At 36.7% G+C, this 17,917-nt stretch overlaps 1 protein-coding gene across 10 annotated transcripts in view; it reads left to right on the forward strand.

The window, feature by feature from the left end:
- Positions 1 to 17,917, forward strand: part of FAM13B (family with sequence similarity 13 member B) — a 93,994-nt gene that overhangs the window by 63,903 nt on the left and 12,174 nt on the right. For 7 of the 10 annotated variants that reach the window (XM_041761269.1, XM_041761268.1, XM_041761267.1 and 4 more), the window contains 8 exons: positions 5,509 to 5,573; positions 7,749 to 7,797; positions 8,414 to 8,564; positions 11,272 to 11,337; positions 12,721 to 12,931; positions 14,128 to 14,257; positions 14,861 to 14,942; positions 17,326 to 17,555. In XM_041761269.1, coding sequence (XP_041617203.1) covers positions 5,509 to 5,573; positions 7,749 to 7,797; positions 8,414 to 8,564; positions 11,272 to 11,337; positions 12,721 to 12,931; positions 14,128 to 14,257; positions 14,861 to 14,942; positions 17,326 to 17,555 — 984 coding nt within the window. The remainder of the gene's footprint in view (positions 1 to 5,508; positions 5,574 to 7,748; positions 7,798 to 8,413; positions 8,565 to 11,271; positions 11,338 to 12,720; positions 12,932 to 14,127; positions 14,258 to 14,860; positions 14,943 to 17,325; positions 17,556 to 17,917) is intronic. The other 3 variants (XM_041761271.1, XM_041761275.1, XM_041761277.1) reach the window with 1 other exon arrangement.

A 17,917-nucleotide genomic window follows, 5' to 3' on the forward strand; every position in this document is an offset into this window, starting at 1 on the left:
CTCGTCCTTTACAGAGAGGCCTTTTGGCTATACTTTCAAAGTTTATCTGGAATCTGTTGCCAACATGTGGGTCCAAACCAATATTTCACCTAGATTAATATATTGATATAATTTCCTGAATGATACCATCTCTGACTCCCTGTGGTCTTTTCTCAGCACAGCAGCCCAGAGTGATTCTTTTCAAAGGAAAATTATATAATGTCACTTCTCTTCTCAGACTCTTCCAATGCCATATAGGAGTAGGCACTCAGAAACACTGACTGATGGACATCTTAGTATTAAGGTCCTGTATGGATTGCTGTTTTCCCAGGTGTTCCATGATTTGCTTCTTCCTTTGATCCTGCAGATGTTTTCTCAGTTTTACCTTTTCAGTAAGGCTAAATCTCCTCATCACTCTGTTTTAGTATTAGGGGGTCTTCCCATTGACCCACTCCCATCTAGTCCTGGAGGTTCCTGTCCTTCTCCCCCTTGCACTTGATAGTGTTATTACTGTTGCACATATCTTTTAAATTATTAGTTCATTGTCTTTCTGCCACTATTAGACTGTAAAACCCTAAGCCTTTATGAGGGTTGAGATTTTTATCTGTTTTGTTCATTATTGCATCCCCATTATCTAGAACACATAGGTATTAAGTACTTGTGGAATATGTGACCAAACAAATGGAGAACATCTGGCTCTTAGAACAACTAAGTAAATTTGTTCTTGTTCTCTTCTCTTTTGTCTTTTAAGTAGGCTCCACACCTAATGTTTGGTTTGAGCTCTAAACCCTGTGGTCAAGAGTCATGCTCTCCAGCTGAGCCAGCCAGGCACCCCCTAAGTAAATGTGTTGAATGAAAGTAGTGTATCGATTACTTTGATAAGAATGCAAGAATTTTTTTTTCCAAAAACTTGGTTTTTTAGAGCAGCTTTAGGTTTACAACAAAATTGACAGGGAGGGTACAAGTAATCTCCCATATGCTCCCTGCTGCAACACATGCATAGCCTCCTGCATTATCACCATCACTCACCTGAATGGTACATATTTTACCAAGGATGAACCTACACTGACACATTATAAACACTCAAAGTCTAGTTTACCTAAAAGTTTATTCTTGGTGTTGTATATTTCATGGATTTGAATAAATGTATGACAGGTATTCATTATACCTGTCATTTTTAAACTGTCCTAAAAATCCCCTGTACTCTGTTCTTCTCTCCCACCACCCCTGCAACTGCTGATTTTTTTGTTGTCTACATAGTTTTGCCTTTTCCAGAATGTCATATAGTTGGAATTATATAGTATTTGGTCTTTTCATATTGACTTCTTTTACTTAGTCATATGCATTTAAGGTTTCTTCATGGCTTGATAGCTTATTTCTTCTTAATGTTGAATCATAATCCATTGTTTCAGTGTACCACAGCTTTTCTATCCATTCACCTACTGAAGGACATCTTGGTTGCTTCAAGTTTTGTGATTATGAATAATACTGGTACAAAACATCTGTTTTTTGTGACATAAGTTCTTAACTCCTTGGGTAAATACTAAAGCAGTATGATTGATAGATCATATGGTACAAGTTTTGTAAGAATCCCGCAACTGTTTTCCAAAATGGCCGTACCATTTTTATATAATATCAGTAATGTATGCATATTCCTGTTGCTCCACAACCTCACCAGTATTTGCTGTTATTGGTGTTCCAGATTTTGGCCATTCTAATAAGTGTGTAGTGGTATTTCATTGTTTTAATTTGCAGTTCCTTAATGACATACCATGTTGAGCATCTTTTCATATGCCTGTTTTCCATCTATATCTTCAGTGAGTTCAGGCCTTCTGCCCATTTTTTTTTTTTAATTTATTTATGAGAGACAGAGAGAGAGAGAGGCAGAGACATAGAGGGATAAGCAGGCTCTATGCAAGAGCCCAATCTGGGAGTTGATCCCAGGACTCTGGGATCACACCCTGAGCCAAAGGCAGACGCTCAACCACTGAGCCACCCAGGCGACCCTGCCCATATATATATATATATATATTTTTTTTTAATCTCTCAAACTCCAAGCTCATTTTTTAATTGGGTTGTTTTCTGTTGAGTTTTAGGAGTTCTTTGCATTTTTTGAGTAGCGGTCATATGATAAAAGAGGTTGTTTTTTAGATGTCACATGTAAGATCATGTGACATCTGTCTTTCTGTCGGACTTCTTTCACTTAGTGTAATGCACTGATGGTCCATCCATGTTGTGACCAATGGCAGGATTTGCTTCTCTTTTTATGGCAGAATAATACTCTGTTGTATAAGTATGTGGACTACTTTATTCATGTGTTTTCTTTATTCATTCATCCATTGATGGACTCTTAGGTTGTTAACACATTTTGACTCTTGTAAATAATTCTGCAGTGAAAGTGGCTGTGCAGTTATCTTTTTGAAACAGTGTTTTTGTTTACTTTGGATAAGTGCCCAGAATTGAAATTGCTGATAATCATATGTTCTGGTTTTAATTTTTTGAGGAATATCTAGACTTCTTTCCATAGTAGCTGGACCAGTTTACATTCCTACCAACAATATATTGTGGTTCACATCTTTGCCAGCACTTGTTATTTCTAGTCTTTTTGATAATAGCCATTCTGACAGGTGTGAGTTGCTATCTAATTGTGGTTTTGATTTGCATTTCTCTGATGATTAGTGATGTTGAGCATGTTTTCATGTACCTTTTGACATTTTATATGTCTTTGGAAAAATTTCTCTTCCAATCCTCTGCCCATTTTTAAATCCTGTTGTTTTTTCCTATCGAATTATAGGAGCTCTTTTATCCATTTTGGATATTAACTCATTGTCAGATATATTGTGGGTTGGTTTGTTTTGAGAGCGTGAGTACATGTACTTGATCTGGGGGTGGGGCATAGGGGGAGAGAGAATTGCAAGCACACTCTATGCCCAGCGTAGAGCCCATTTGGGGCTCAGTCTCACAATCCAAAGATTGTGAGCTGAAATCAAGTTGGACACTTAACTGACCGAGCCACTCAAGCACCTCTGTCAGCTATACTGTTTGGTAATATTTTCTCCATTTAGTTGCCTTTTCATTTTGTTGATGATTTCCTTTACTGTAGTGACTTACATATACCTTAATCAGTGGAAGAAATTGGTTTATAAGTATACTTTATATACTGTGTAGTAAGGTTTACTAAGCAAATTAAATGTGTGGAATGGAGTGGGGATATTTAGCTTACTTAAAAGAAAGTACCTTAGCATGCTTAGAATATTGGGTGGGTGGAGATGGGGAGATGCAGAACTAAATATTGTGAAATCATCAGTAATGGATGGATAAGGACTGGGGGGAAGCCAGAAAAATTACTAGAAATGCCCATTAGGCTTTAATTAGCTCCTGAAATTGAGCCCCAACAGCCCCTAAACATTGGCATTATGATTATGCTGCAGCTGCTGCTCTCAAGAGTACTGCCTCCACCACCACCACCACCACCACCACCAAAGCTCTTTAGCTTAACTTAACGGAGACTAGAGCACCTTAGACTTCCTTTTGATGACTGATGGTTTGGGAGAAGAGAGGGGTAGGAGGAGGAGGTATGGGCTGGTTTGCCAGCTAATGTTTTAGAGAAAACAAGTTATTTCTAACCATCTACAAAGGAATGAATGTTTTATGTAGTGAATTCTGAGGAAGTAAAATTCCTTTAAGTGATAAAACTCAAAGTTTTAGTTTCTTTTTTTTTTTCTTTTTAAATTTTTTTTATTTATTTATGATAGTCACACACAGAGAGAGAGAAACAGAGACATAGGCAGAGGGAGAAGCAGGCTCCATGCACTGGGAGCCCAACATGGGATTCGACCCCAGGTCTCCAGGATCGCTCCCTGAGCCAAAGGCAGGCGCTAAACCGCTGCGCTACCCAGGGATCCCAAAGTTTTAGTTTCTCAAAAAAGTATTGTTTATTTTCATCTGTTAAATTGAAGTCTGGACATACTTTAACCTGACCTTAATACCTCTTTTTTTTTTTTTTGTCCTGGCGCATAATGTAGAAGATAACTCTGCACCTTACTCTGAATTTCATCTGCCTTCTTCACTGTTAGTGTATCAGCTTTTGTCTTCTGTTATTGTGTCGGGCTTCGCTCTCCTTCTATTCACCTCCAACTCATGCGTGTGTGTGCTCATGCTCTCTCTCTAATAAATAAAATCTTAAAAAAATTATGTTGGGATCCCTGGGTGGCGCAGCGGTTTGGCGCCTGCCTTTGGCCCAGGGCGCGATCCTGGAGACCTGGGATCGAATCCCACATCGGGCTCCCGGTGCATGGAGCCTGCTTCTCCCTCTGCCTATGTCTCTGCCTCTCTCTCTCTCTCTCTCTCTCTCTATCATAAATAAAAAAAATTAAAAAAAATTATGTTGTCTAAATCTGGCTAGAAAGTATTATAGCAGTCTTTATATTTGTTTCCATTATTTCATAGTATAATGAATTGTAGGTTAAATAGAGTTGGTGATGTGATTGTATGTTTTTATAGTAGAACTTTGTGGGCAGCCCGGGTGGCTCAGCGGTTTAGCGCTGCCTTCAGCCCGGGGCCTGATCCTGGAGTCCTGGGATCGAGTTCTGCGTCGGGCTCCCCACATGGAGCCTGCTTTTCCCTCTGCCTGTGTCTCTCTCTCTCTCTGTCTCTCTCTCTTTCTGTGTGTGTGTGTCTCTCATGAATAAATAAAATCTTAAAAAAAAAAACTTTGTAAGTTTTTCTTCTAAGCTATTTCTTTTGATTCACAGTAACTGTGAGATAGGCAAATAAATGATTATTCTCATATTTGTGATGAGAAAAGTAGAGCTGGGACTTGAACTTGGTTCTTTGAGTAAAACATCAAGGCTTATTTTAAATATTGTGTCTAGTAATGATTATTTCATGGGCCCAATTTTGAGAATGTAAAGTTATATCCTAGACAGAAAGGTTGATGAAGTCTGATATGGAGATCAGTGATTCTCAAAGTTTGAGTCTCAGGATCTCTTGATACTCTTAAAAGGGTTGAGTATCCCAGAAGGGTTTTGTTTACATAGGTGTATCAGTATTTACCACATTAGAAAATAAAATTTAAAAATTATAAAATGTTTATTAAATTCATTCAAGGTACCATAAATACTATTGCTTTTTTTAACTTAATAAAAATAAAAAGCTATATAAAACTTTTTTAAAAAATAAAACAGCTTCTAGAGCAGCCCGGTGGCTCAGCAGTTTAGTGCCGCCTTCAGCCCAGAACGTGATCCTGGAGACCCCTGCTTCTCCCTCTGCCTGTGTCTCTGCCTCTCTCTCTCTTTGGGACTCAATCCCGGGTCTCCAGGATCACACCCTGGGCTGAAGACGGCGCTAAACTGCTGAGCCACTGGGGCTGCCCAGTTACTCTCTTTAAAAAGAGATGCCAACACCTATAGACTACTATGAAGAATTTGACTAACTTGTGATCTAATACCATAATTTAGATGGGAACCTTCTCTCATATGTGAATATTGGGAGCTCCATTAATACAGTGGTGGTGTTCTTTTTTGTCAGTCTATAGGTATACTCTTAGAGCCATGCAGTGACCACGGTGATAGTGAAGATGGCTGCCTTGAGGGGTAAGCATTTTCTCTCATTACTAATTAATCATTTTGAGAATTAGAGCACTTTACAGATTTGGGGATGAGATTTTTAGATGAATCTGTCATAACATATATTTTTGATAACCTAAAAAACCAAGTTCTTGTTTTAGTAGTAAATGTAAAGTATATTCATAAATACTCAGGAGCCACAGGTTCAGACAGACATTAGTTATAACTTGGAAAATGTTCAGAGGGAGGAAAACAGAGCCTTCTTGGAGACACTCAAAATTTTTCACTTGATTTGTAGAACAATTGGGAGTTTGTTGATATTCTTAATATACCATTTAGTGAGTTAATTCATAGTCTTAGAACTATGATAACTAACTGAAGGATTATAGCATATTTGCTTTACCACATTTGTATAGGATATTTTTGTTCCCTTTCCAGCTCCACCTTGGTTTATCCCAGCATAGTCTTACATAGTTTGTGCTTGTTTACTTCCTTGGCCAGGAAAAATGGGAGGGAGATACTAAGGCAATGAGTATTTCAGCCATATGTAGTCTCCATAGATACTCAATAGATACAGTCCTTTGAACAGAAGCTTTCTAGAATGTTTTCAGTCACTGAATGGGTTTTGGATCTTGTTACCCTTTTTCTGATTCTTTGAACATTGCTAGTTATTATAACTTTCTTAGGAAGGATGATTGATATTCAGAAAACAGATCTGTAATGAATGCAGACTAGATTATAAATACTAAGGATTCTCAAATATTACTGGTTTGATGATAGCTTGTTGGCAAAGGTAAACTTGTGTTAATGCCATTGTCTCTCTTAATTGTGAGTAGGAAACCTGTTCTCTGAGGGTAAGTAAATTCTTTGGAGCCATGTCTCTGGAGTGTCTCCATACTCTGAAGGTCCACAGATTTCCTGCTTACAGCAGTTCCTTGTGCTTCCTTTCAGGAGGCAGGAATGATCCTCTTCCAGCCCAGGGAATATTGGAGCTATGGGCTGAAGATATAAGATTAACAGGCATCCCCAGAATGATGACATCTGGATTTGGTAGAACAATAAGGATCCATTTAGTGAGGACTCAATCTTTTTGGAAAAGCTCTTTCCTCTTCAACTTGTGTATAGGTTAGCAAACTTGTTTTTAGATCCAGAGTTCCTTGGTTAGTTGGATTACATTTTGCATGCCTAACACTCATGTTTCTCAAATTTAGGTGATTGGGTCTTTTGTAGTCGTAAGGTAGAATGTAGTTCATTCCACCGTTTGCTCCCACTCTAAGCAAGGAAAGGCCTTTGAGCTTGCCAGAGAATTTAATTTAGTTCATTTCTTATGCTCAGCAAGAATAAGGTAATTATGCATATGATGAGATGATTTGCCATAGTTAGGTCAAGACATGTCTCTGGGTACACACTGTTAAGGCAGGGGAGAAACCACATCTGTGTGTATCATTGTAAATTGCCACCATATCTTTGGGGAGAAGAACTTTCCCACAGTATTAGTTATATTGCCAACCTACTGTGATACTAGATGCTCTGTGGATTGTTGGTTAAATAGGTAGAGATCATTTGTGACAGCTTGCTCTACTACTTGTTCTAAATAGGGGTTCATTTTTATGGGGGAGAATATGGGGTGAATTGAAATTTTAAAAAGATTCCTTTTTATATGTTACCATTATGTTTTGAGGAAGGAGAAGTTTAGAAGTAGAAATCTTGTTTTGATTGTGATAGAAAACAATCAGATTTAAAATATAGGACCATAAAAAAATATAAAGAACCATCGCTATACCTTTACAAAAAAGTCTTTAAGAGAAAGAAGTCCCAGAGTGGGGGATAATAAAGCTGTGGTTAAAGCTAATATTTACTTTACAAAATCTTTTCCATTATTTAGTCAATCCCGTTTGGTTTCTATTTATTGTGGATTTAATTTTACTCTTAAATGTTTTTCTTTTGGGGGGTGGTTGTGTGGGGGAGGGTGGTGAATGTTACTTAATTTTTCTAAACTTGAAGTAATTCTGTGGATCTTTTCAGTAGTGTGTGATTTTCAGATATAGGGCTCCAAAGAATGGGCATATGTTCAGTTGTCATTTTCTTCTCTCACATTATAAATGCTAACTATATGGGGAAGAGAGGAATCTAGGTAAGAAATGTGCAATGATAGTAACCTACTTATTCCTAAAAGACTAATAACTGTACTTGTATTTTTAGGAAAGAATGTGTGTCATTTGACAGTGATACATTGTCACACTTGATTCTGGTAAGAATTATTTTTTTCTTGTGATTCTTACAAATTTGACTAGGTTTAACCTACCAATTATTATATCTGGCCTTCAACTCTTGGGTTGAATAGGTTAAAGGAGATGTAAATACAGATTCTCTTACCAGGTATTTTACATTTAAGCAGCGACTTAATTTGTCACTTTTGATTATAAGTAACTTGGTTATAAAAACATTTTCTTGGGTGCCTGGGTGGTTCACTTGATTAGTGCCTGCCTTTGGCTCAGGTCATGATCTTAGGGTCCTGGGATCAAGCCCCACATAGGGCTACCTGCTCAGTGGGAAGCCTTCTACCTTTCCCCATGTCCCCCCTTTGTGCTTGCTTGCTCTCTTTCTAATAAATAGAAATCTTAAAAAATATATTAAAATTTTTTTCCCCTGAATTTGGGATCCAGACTTTGTCTTCCAGCACTACATATTATAAAATTGCAAATATGTATTTGAAAATAATTTCGATGGTGGGAGTGGGACAGCTGAGTATAGATAGGCACAATAATACACTAATGGAGACCATACAAGGATATATGCTGCTTGTTTTTAAGCTGATTGAGAAAAGCTTTGTGGTTATGAAATGTATTCTTTATTTTAAAATACAGGATTCTAGTAGCAAGATATGTGATTTGAATGCCAACACTGAATCAGAAGTACCAGGAGGTCAAAGTGTTGGTGTTCAAGGGGAAGCAGCATGTGGAACCCAAATTCCACATTTAGATCTGAAGAATGTTTCTGATGGTGATAAATGGGAAGGTAATTTTAGCCACACGTTATTTTCCTGATACTCTTATTTGTAACTGAAATTACCTAAAGCAATAATGAGACTACTGTTCTTTTCTGGACACCCTTATTCATTTTGACTTTCAGTTCTTTCTTTCATATAAGAAGAGTGAGTGAGTGTTGTTACTCAGATGCACTAACGAGATTGTAGGGTGACTATCTCATATATACTAGAAGTTCTTATCTGATCCGTTAGCTTTGAAGATGAAGTTAGAAGTAAAAAAATAAAATCTCCAGGATAGGCTTTTGTTAATTGTTAAACCAGGTGCTGTCTCCCAGTCTTTGAAAATTTCATATGTTAGGGCTTAGAGATTTCACTTTAAACAGAGGGCTTATATGTAGCTATCTTTCCTTTATGATCATCAGGAATACTTTTTTTTTAATGTTCTTCAAAGGCATTTCTAAGCAAATATACCATATCTCTGCACCTGTGTATTAGCATGGATACCGAGTCCTAAGTTTTTACATAAAGAGAAAAGTTTAAAAAGCACGCCACATGTGTATATTTGTTTGTCAGAACTCAGCAAATGTGTACTTAAGACTTGCATTTCGTTGTTTATAAGTTTTTCTTTTTTTAATCAAAAGTTGCAAAACCTAAATAAATATTGAACTCCAGTGAATGATTTGCATGCTGAAATGTTTATGGGGAATGTATCATTACTTGCAGTTAACTTTGAAATCCATGAAAAAAATAAGTTGGTGGGATGGATAAATGTTAAAAAGCAGGTATAGTAAAATGTTAATGGTAGAATCTAGGTGATTGATGTTTGAATGTTCAGTGTAAAATTTTTTTCAAGTTTATGGTATATTTATAAACTTTGAAGTAAAATGTTGGGGGTGGGACAATGGAAGCCAGCAACAAATTTGAATTTAGGAGTCCTGGATCATACACCTTTCTAGGTAAAGAGTTTTTGAGACACTCAGGAATCTTCAAGTTACTTATTTATTCACTTGAAGTCCCTTGGTTATGTCACATTTGGCAAGTTAGCTGATGACATAGAGTAGCTATAACAAGAATTGCAGTGCTAATACTACGGGCTCGTTTTGCCACCTCAAGTCTACTCATTTGATCACAACTCAATTTTATTTATTTATTTATTAAGGTATAGCTAATTTTTTAAAGCCCCAACCAAGTCATCGTCTGTGCCAATCTTTACTGCTGTCTCTCCACCCCTTCCTTTTTTTTTTTTCCTTTTTTGTATTAGATGTTTGGCATGCCAAGTGGCATATTATGTGTCTTAACTTAGACTAAATCAGGAAGTTGTCTTTCATTTGCTTTGTTCTGGGTCATTAGGATGTTTGGAATTTATGAAGATGCTCCCCAGAATTAGGGGATATGTTAGCATCCTGGTGGCAGTACAGATCAACCATCCCTTTCATTTATTTACCCTGGCATAGTCCCTGAAAAGAAGTGGTGGTCAACAGAGCATCCTTGGAGCCAGCCGTAGTAGGAAAGCAGTCTCTGAAAGATGAGGCTGGGATTCTGACAGAGGGCTGATGCTTCACCCTTTTTGGAGAATGTAGATAAATAGCCTTTCATAATCTGTGGCCTGGGCCAAACTGATCTTAAGTTTTAAGCACAGAAGAGCACTTGTTTTCCATGGTCTGAGGAGATAGATTTTTCTGTATTCAGCTTCAGCTTTCTGGAGGCTTACCTAAAGAGAACTTAATGCCGGGCTCACTGTTTGCCTGTCAGAATCCACCTCTTGCAGCTTGTGGTACAGAAAGAAACTAACTATAGACTTCTAATTTTCAGTGCCTCAGCTGCCCTGTTAGAAACCTGGCTCAACAGCTGTGACAAATCCATGTAGGCCGCCTGCAGGTTTTTACAGGAATAGGGGTCAATGACTTTCAGAGAGCCAGTGGTAATAGACATTTGGGTGAATTTCTCTGCCATGAACCCTGCATGTGCTTGGAAGAATGCCTGTTAGCAGACCATTTTGTTCCTTCCAACTTTGCTACCAACACAAAGATTGATTTTCTGTATCTAGATTAGGATGCTCTAATGAAAGTCTTCCTTAAGAGACCAAGTTAACTTTAGACACTAGGTACTTTGGAATCAGAGACCTACCTTGTTTAATAGAGAACTGGGGTCTCCACATAGAAGCCCACATTACTCTTCCTTAGTATGTGGGTTTTGTTTTTTGTATTGCTCAAAGGATAGTCAACAGAATGCAGTTGGCAAGCAGGTCGTGCACGTCTACCACCGGTTTGAATTTGTAGCAGCCAATCAAAAGGTTTTGGCTTTTAATGGAAGTGGGCAATATCTTTCCTTCAGATTCTCTCCTGCTAAAACTCTTGAATGAAATACAAGTAGGGTCTTTTCAAAGAGCAAACTAAGGGAGATATTTTTCTGTCAAATCGATTAAACTAAAAAGCTTCAAACAGTACTTGGTGTTAAAGAGTTTCCATTTCTTCAGTTTTATGTTTGAGTTTTAATAAAACAGCACTACTTTGATTTTTTTGCCTTGCTTGCTGAAATGGAAATGTATGTTTGTGTTTGTTTTTAAAGTTTGGTTAGTAGTAATTTCTTTGAATAAAGTTTTTGAGCAGAATGCCTAACTGGTTTTAGGGAAATGTTTTTGGTATCTTTGGCTTTGTGTTAGTTATGTGTATGGTTTGTTCTGACTGTGCTGTGTGTTCACTTTAGTATTTTTTGCCATTTTTTCCATTTTATTAGCGTCATGCCCTATCACTTTTCCCCTCATTGATTTCAAAACAATGCATCTGCAGAGAGATGGGGAGGGTAAGTATGGTTCACCATAGTTTAGTTTTTTTGCCTTTTTATGGTTCACTTTGTTTGCCTTTTTATGAGCCCTTCTCCTGCTGTCCCCATATATTAGGAAAACTGTTCTGGGTTAAAAATGATACCCAGAAAAATTCATTTTTGTTACTTACTTCCCTCTTAAAACAGGTGATTTCTCATAAAATGTTTATTACAAGTTATTTGCTGGGAAGCAGGTACAAGGGTTGCTTTGAAAATCACTATTGCTGGGTTTATTGTGGGATTGCACGCTTTTACCCAATTTTTAGTTATCAGATTGATCTGGGCTTTAAAAACTAAATTATGTTCTTATTACCCTGGAAAAATTATGTAATGCTTTTAGTTGCTAATATATAAATTAAAACTATATTACTAAAGTAGCAATCCTTAGCTATTGTGTGAAGAAAAAACATCAGTCTTGTTTTTTGACACTGTCAAGCCATCTTTGCATCCAAAAATACTTAAAAACTCACTTTTACTATTGCTAATAGCCATATATCAAAGTTTTAAATTGTAGTTATAAATAAAGTTAATATGTAGATGGAAAAATTTTCCCCCTTCTGGATTCCAGTGATACTTGTATTTTTGTTCTTGGAGTATATTTGTGGATTGTATGTTTATCTGTATGTGTTTTGTATGTAATCAAACCTCATCTGTGCACAGACATCAAATATATCGGTGCGGTTTCATGTGCGAACATACAGGATAACTCCAGTAAGATAAACGTGCTGAAAGACTAATGCTGTTAAATTTTGTCTTGATAATACTGTTGAATGTTTAATTATTAAGATATATATTAAACAGAAATTCTGTAATAAAAAATAACCACAGTTCAGTGTTAGAGGCCAAGTGCTGTCAGGTGAGTTAGCTGCTCATTTGGAAATGTTAAGAATTCTTTTGGGGTCAGAGAGCTTCATTTAGTGAGTGTTGTGAATAGAATGGGGAATAGCTTCTTTCCACTTTTAAAACAGTCACTTGACAGTGAGTGATAGTTTATTCACCTGGCAACTATTGAGGACTGTTGCGTGTTTACTCTATAAAACAGCACTTGAAAAATAACTAATATAACTTTAAAGAGCTTGACAGTGTCCTTTCTTGCTTTGTGACTGGCTTTAGAAATTTAAGTATAACTCCTTATATGAAAAATAGAACTCTAAGCTAAAAAAAAAAAGAAGCATAGAAAATTATGAATGATAGTAGCTTTATGAAAGTCCTAAATCCTTTGTTTTTTTAAAGCATATAATAAATATTATATAAACCACTATGTAATATGGTTTAAAGAAAATACAGCTGATAATTGTGTGACTTCTTTTCTCATGTGGAACCAAGAAACCCATGGTACTATTCTTTGTGTTTGTTTTACAGAGCCATTTCCTGCTTTTAAGTCTTGGCAGGAAGACTCTGAGTCTGGAGAAGCTCAGCTTTCTCCACAAGCTGGAAGAATGAATCATCACCCCTTGGAAGAGGACTGTCCTCCAGTATTATCACACCGTAGTTTAGATTTTGGGCAAAGTCAGCGTTTCCTACATGATCCAGAAACATTGGATTCCTCATCGAAGGCACTTTCTTTTACTAGGTACATTGTTCTTACATATTTACGAGAGGCAATTCTTATTATGTCATTAAATCCTTTGAAAGATTTAATCCAGACTTTCCCCCCTGTATCATGAAAAACATTTTTGTAATTTTTTGGAGGGGACTCCTAAATTCTGAGTTCATTGAGATGTAGGGGTTTGCTTTCTAATAGACATTTTCTCACAGTATACATATTCCTTTATTTACCTATGACTGAAATATGGAACTGTGGAAGGGAAGCAAGTGGAGCCCACCAATTTCTAGCATTTTTATTATTAAAACTTAAAATTGATTCTAAATGTCAAAACCTTTCCTTTGCAGTTTGAAGACAAAAAGAATTCTGAGCTGCTAGGCATTTGTTTCTTTTCTGTTTTTGTCCAAACAACTTTTGAGTGATTACAAATTGTTTTTAACAGTACTGATGTTAGCTAATGGTGTGGTTTCTAAAAACTATAGTGTAAGGTGTTTGTTTTTTAACTACTACCTGTCCTTTAATGTTAGGTACTTAATTTTTTACTTTAAAGATTTGCTTCTTAAAAAAAAAAAAAAAAAAAAAAAAAAAAAAAGATTTGCTTCTTGGCAACCGCGTTATGTTATATCAGAGTGATAAGAGATATAACTTGGAAAAAAATTTTTTGACCGGGTAGCTGCTGCTGCTGCTGCTGCTGCTTCTTTTTTTTTTTTTTTGACATATAACTGACATACACTATTCTTTTATTTCAGGGTGCCATTCTGGCTCAGTTGGTAGAGTGGGCAACTCTTTTTTTTTTTTTTAATTTTTTTTTATTATTATTTATTTATGATAGTTACAGAGAGAGAGAGAGAGAGAGAGAGGCAGAGACACAGGCAGAGGGAGAAGCAGGCTCCATGCACCGGGAGCCCGATGTGGGATTCGATCCCGGGTCTCCAGGATCGCGCCCTGGGCCAAAGGCAGGCGCCGAACCGCTGCGCCACTCAGGGATCCCTAGAGTGGGTAACTCTTGATCTCAAGGTTGTAGGCTCAAGCCCCACTATGAGTATAGAGATTGCTTAAAAATAAATATAAAAATTAAATTAAAAATTCTGTTGTTTTCAGGTGTACATCATAGTAATTGATAGTTTTGTACATTGAAATGGACCCCATGATAGATCATGCCCTACCATCTGTAATAACTCGAAATGTTAACACAGTGTTTGCTTTTTTTAATTTTAATTCAGGATTCGGAGATCGTCTTTCAGTTCAAAAGATGAAAAAAGAGAAGACAGAACACCATATCAATTAGTGAAGAAATTTCAGAAAAAAATTAGACAATTTGAGGAACAGTTTGAAAGGGAAAGAAATAGCAAGGTAAGTGTGTAACATTGTTCAGGATTTGGTAGATCTATTGGAGAGGGTTCCTTAGCATTAGTCCATCTCTTTCCTTATATGATGAAGTTGAGATGTGCAGAGAAATAGTGATCATGTAGATCTGATATCATACAGATCCTTAGCACTCTAATTCCACACCACTATTCTTACCATTGCATCTTTATATTTCATTTGGCAAAAAAGCTTGTATAATTTTTAAAGGAAATACTTTACATTGACCACAAATAGCAAGGGGAGTGGGAGAGGGTGGGAGAGGGAGAGAGATTTAATAATTAGAACATGTGAAGTGGAAAGAATCCTATACTTGGAGTCAGAAGACTCATATTCAAATCTGGCTTTTGTCAGTGGCTAGACTCTGCTCTGAGAGAGCTTTACTTTATATACCATCTGTATACAAATAAGGTAAGATGAAACAAGGATTGAGTGAAATCTCTGCTGTGGGAACTGTGAAATATTATTTAGGCATACATTAATAATTATTAAAAAAAAACTCAAAACCAAAACAAACAAATAACAAAAAAAAACAAAAAAATTAATGATTATCTCTTACCACAGAGGTGTCAGTGTTCCTTAATTTTTTAGCCCTCCTACAGTGATATTGCAGCCAATCCAAAGGTATTAAAATGGATGACAGAGCTTACCAAACTGCGGAAGCAAATTAAAGGTAGGAAATGTATCATTTTTATAATACTATATGTGCTTTAAATGTATTTTTAATTCTCATTATTATAGTATTCTCATTATTGCATGAGAATTATATGAATTAATAATTCTATGACATGAATTAATGAGAATTAAATTCTACGACAATTATGGTTATAATTTTTGAGAATTTAAATTTGACATGCTGTTTGGGAAAAAAAGTTTCCTTTTTTTATTAGGTGTTTTTTTTTTTTTTTTTTTTTAAGATTTTATTTATTTAATCATGAGAGACACTGAGAGAGAGGCAGAGACATAGGCTGAGGGAGAAGGCTTCTTGCAGGAGCCTGATGTGTGGGACTCAATCCCAGGACCCCAGGATCATGATGTAGGCCGAAGGCAGATGCTCAAGGGCATCTGAGCCGCCCAGGTGGCCCTATTCTTTTATTAGGTATGGTCAAAGTTATAATACTATATTCTTCTGTATGTCTTTTTTTTTTTTTCCCCTGTAAGTCATTCTGGTGTTTCCTTTAGTAATATTCTTTTGAAAGGTGCCCTAGATTATATATTTATAGGTGATATAATAAGGTTTATCTGAAATATAGTTCAAATATTAAACAGTTTTGATTTTTGGTAGATATTTCATTAAGAATTAAGAATTTTTTGGGGATCCCTGGGTGGCGCAGCGGTTTGGCGCCTGCCTTTGGCCCAGGGCGCTATCCTGGAGACCCGGGATCGAATCCCACATCAGGCTCCCGGTGCATGGAGCCTGCTTCTCCCTCCGCCTGTGTCTCTGCCTCTCTCTCTCTCTCTGTGACTATCATAAATAAATAAAAAATTAAAAAAAAAAAAAAAAAAGAATTAAGAATTTTTGATGGGGGAACGCCTGGGTGGCTCATTCAGTTGAGCGTCTGTCTGCCTTTGGCTTATCATCAGAGAGTCCTGGGATCAAGCCTTGAGTTGGGCTCCCTGCTCAGTGGGGAGTCTGCTTCTCCCTCCCCCTGCTCTTGTACTCTGAGTCTTTCACTCTCTCTCCTTTTCAAATAAATAAAATGTTAAAAAGATTTTTTGATGGGTATTTAACACTATCATAATCAACTGTTTATACTACAGAGACTAAAAATTATAAGTCTTTAAATAAAAACTAGTTCTGTGTTATGGGTGTTGGCCTAGCACAGCAATTGCTAATTTATATTTACTTTGTGGGTGTTTAGTCAGCATGTTTTTTAGTAATTGTTAATACTTAAAAATTATCTGCACCTACTATGGGTTTATAATTTGTAGCATCACATTTTGGTGTATTCATTTGAGTTTATTCAATAAAAATTTTACTGTCATTAAGTACCAAGTACTTGTAGACATCTGGGCCTTTGGCAGTGAATAAGATGGTATCCCTGTTGTCATTGAGTTAACATCCCTGTGGTTAAAATAAGCTTCCTTACCTCTTTAGACTTTCCCCTACAATTCTATGAAGCAGTTTCTTATAAAATGCCAGTTTCCAACCATCAGTTAAAATCATTACCTTGAATGTGTTACTAATGGTTATATTAAATTGACAAGCATTAGCCTCTTAACTAATTTTCCAGTTTTCTTCCACTTTTATTGTCTCAAAGTTCATTCTCTGCATAGCAGCCAGAATAAAAAACTTTGTTAACTATCTTTAGAGCCCTCAGTAAGCTTCCCTTTTAACTTAAACTCCTTATAATGGAGAGAAATAGTGATCATGTAGATTTGAGATTATATGGATCCTTAGCTACCTCATTTCCTTGCCTACTGTGCCCTTAGCCATTTTATCACATTCCACTCTCATTTCCTGTTCCTTAAACATGCCATATTTCAGTGCCTGTGCATTGGCTATTGCCTCAACTGGAAAAGATCTCTTTCCCTAAATCTTCTAGGCTGGGTTAGCTGCTGCTGCTTCCATGGTCACTTAGGGTGTTAGCATCTCAAAAAGTCATGTTTCAGTCCATTAAATATAATTGCTCTTCCCAAAGCACATTCCTTTTAGCACTGTGACGCCATCCTGTCTTCTCTTCTTTATAGCACTTAGCACTCTCTGAAATTATTTTATGAATCTGGTTACTTGGTTTTTATTTTTACTTTCTTGAATATATGCTCCAAAAGAACAGGAGTCATGTCTCTGTTTACTCCTGTATTACCAGTGCTTATCAGAGACTCTTACTTTATGGTAGGCTTTCTATGAATTGTCATTGAAAGAACGAATGGTATAGCTTGCCACATATGATTTCAGTATTTCATATAACCTTGAAATATCTGAGCCTGTGTGCTGTTAATGTCCACTATCCTGTTACATATCTTGCTTATTACCCTTGGATTTTTTTTTTTAACCCTTGGATCTTTAGCAAAATCATTACTGATCTATCTGTCCTCTTGGTTCTGAAATATAGATGCAAAACACAAAAGCTCTGATGGAGAATTTGTACCTCAGACACGCCCACGTAGTAACACTCTTCCGAAAAGCTTTGGCTCTTCTCTAGACCATGAAGATGAAGAGAATGAAGATGAATCCAGGGTCATTCCAAAGGAGAAGAAGCCATCTAAGGAAGCAACACTTGAACTTATTCTGAAAAGACTGAAAGAAAAACGTGTTGAGCGGTGTCTTCCAGAAGATATCAAAGTAATCTTGAGCTATGATTTTGCCCATACTAGCCTTTAGAGTCCCTAAAACAAAATAATTACCCAGTGTCATGGAGATGTGTAGGTAGTCTTACTGGCCTGAGTCTGCTTCCCAGGTTTATAGATAAACAACATGTTTTTATATGAACACCAGAAATGCCCAGTCATTCTGGGACACAGTCATAATAATAAAACTAAAGGGCACCTGGTTGGCTCAGTAGGTAGAGCATACGGCTCTTGATCTCAAGGTTGTGAGTTCAAGCCCTGCATTGAGAGGTTACTTGAAAATAAAATCTTAAGAAAAAGGTCCTGATCTGTTCATGTATATTAGAAACAATAGGCAAGATGAGTGTGTATAAAGCT

This window comes from Vulpes lagopus, chromosome 7, assembly GCF_018345385.1.
Source record: "Vulpes lagopus strain Blue_001 chromosome 7, ASM1834538v1, whole genome shotgun sequence".
Taxonomy (NCBI): domain Eukaryota; kingdom Metazoa; phylum Chordata; class Mammalia; order Carnivora; family Canidae; genus Vulpes; species Vulpes lagopus.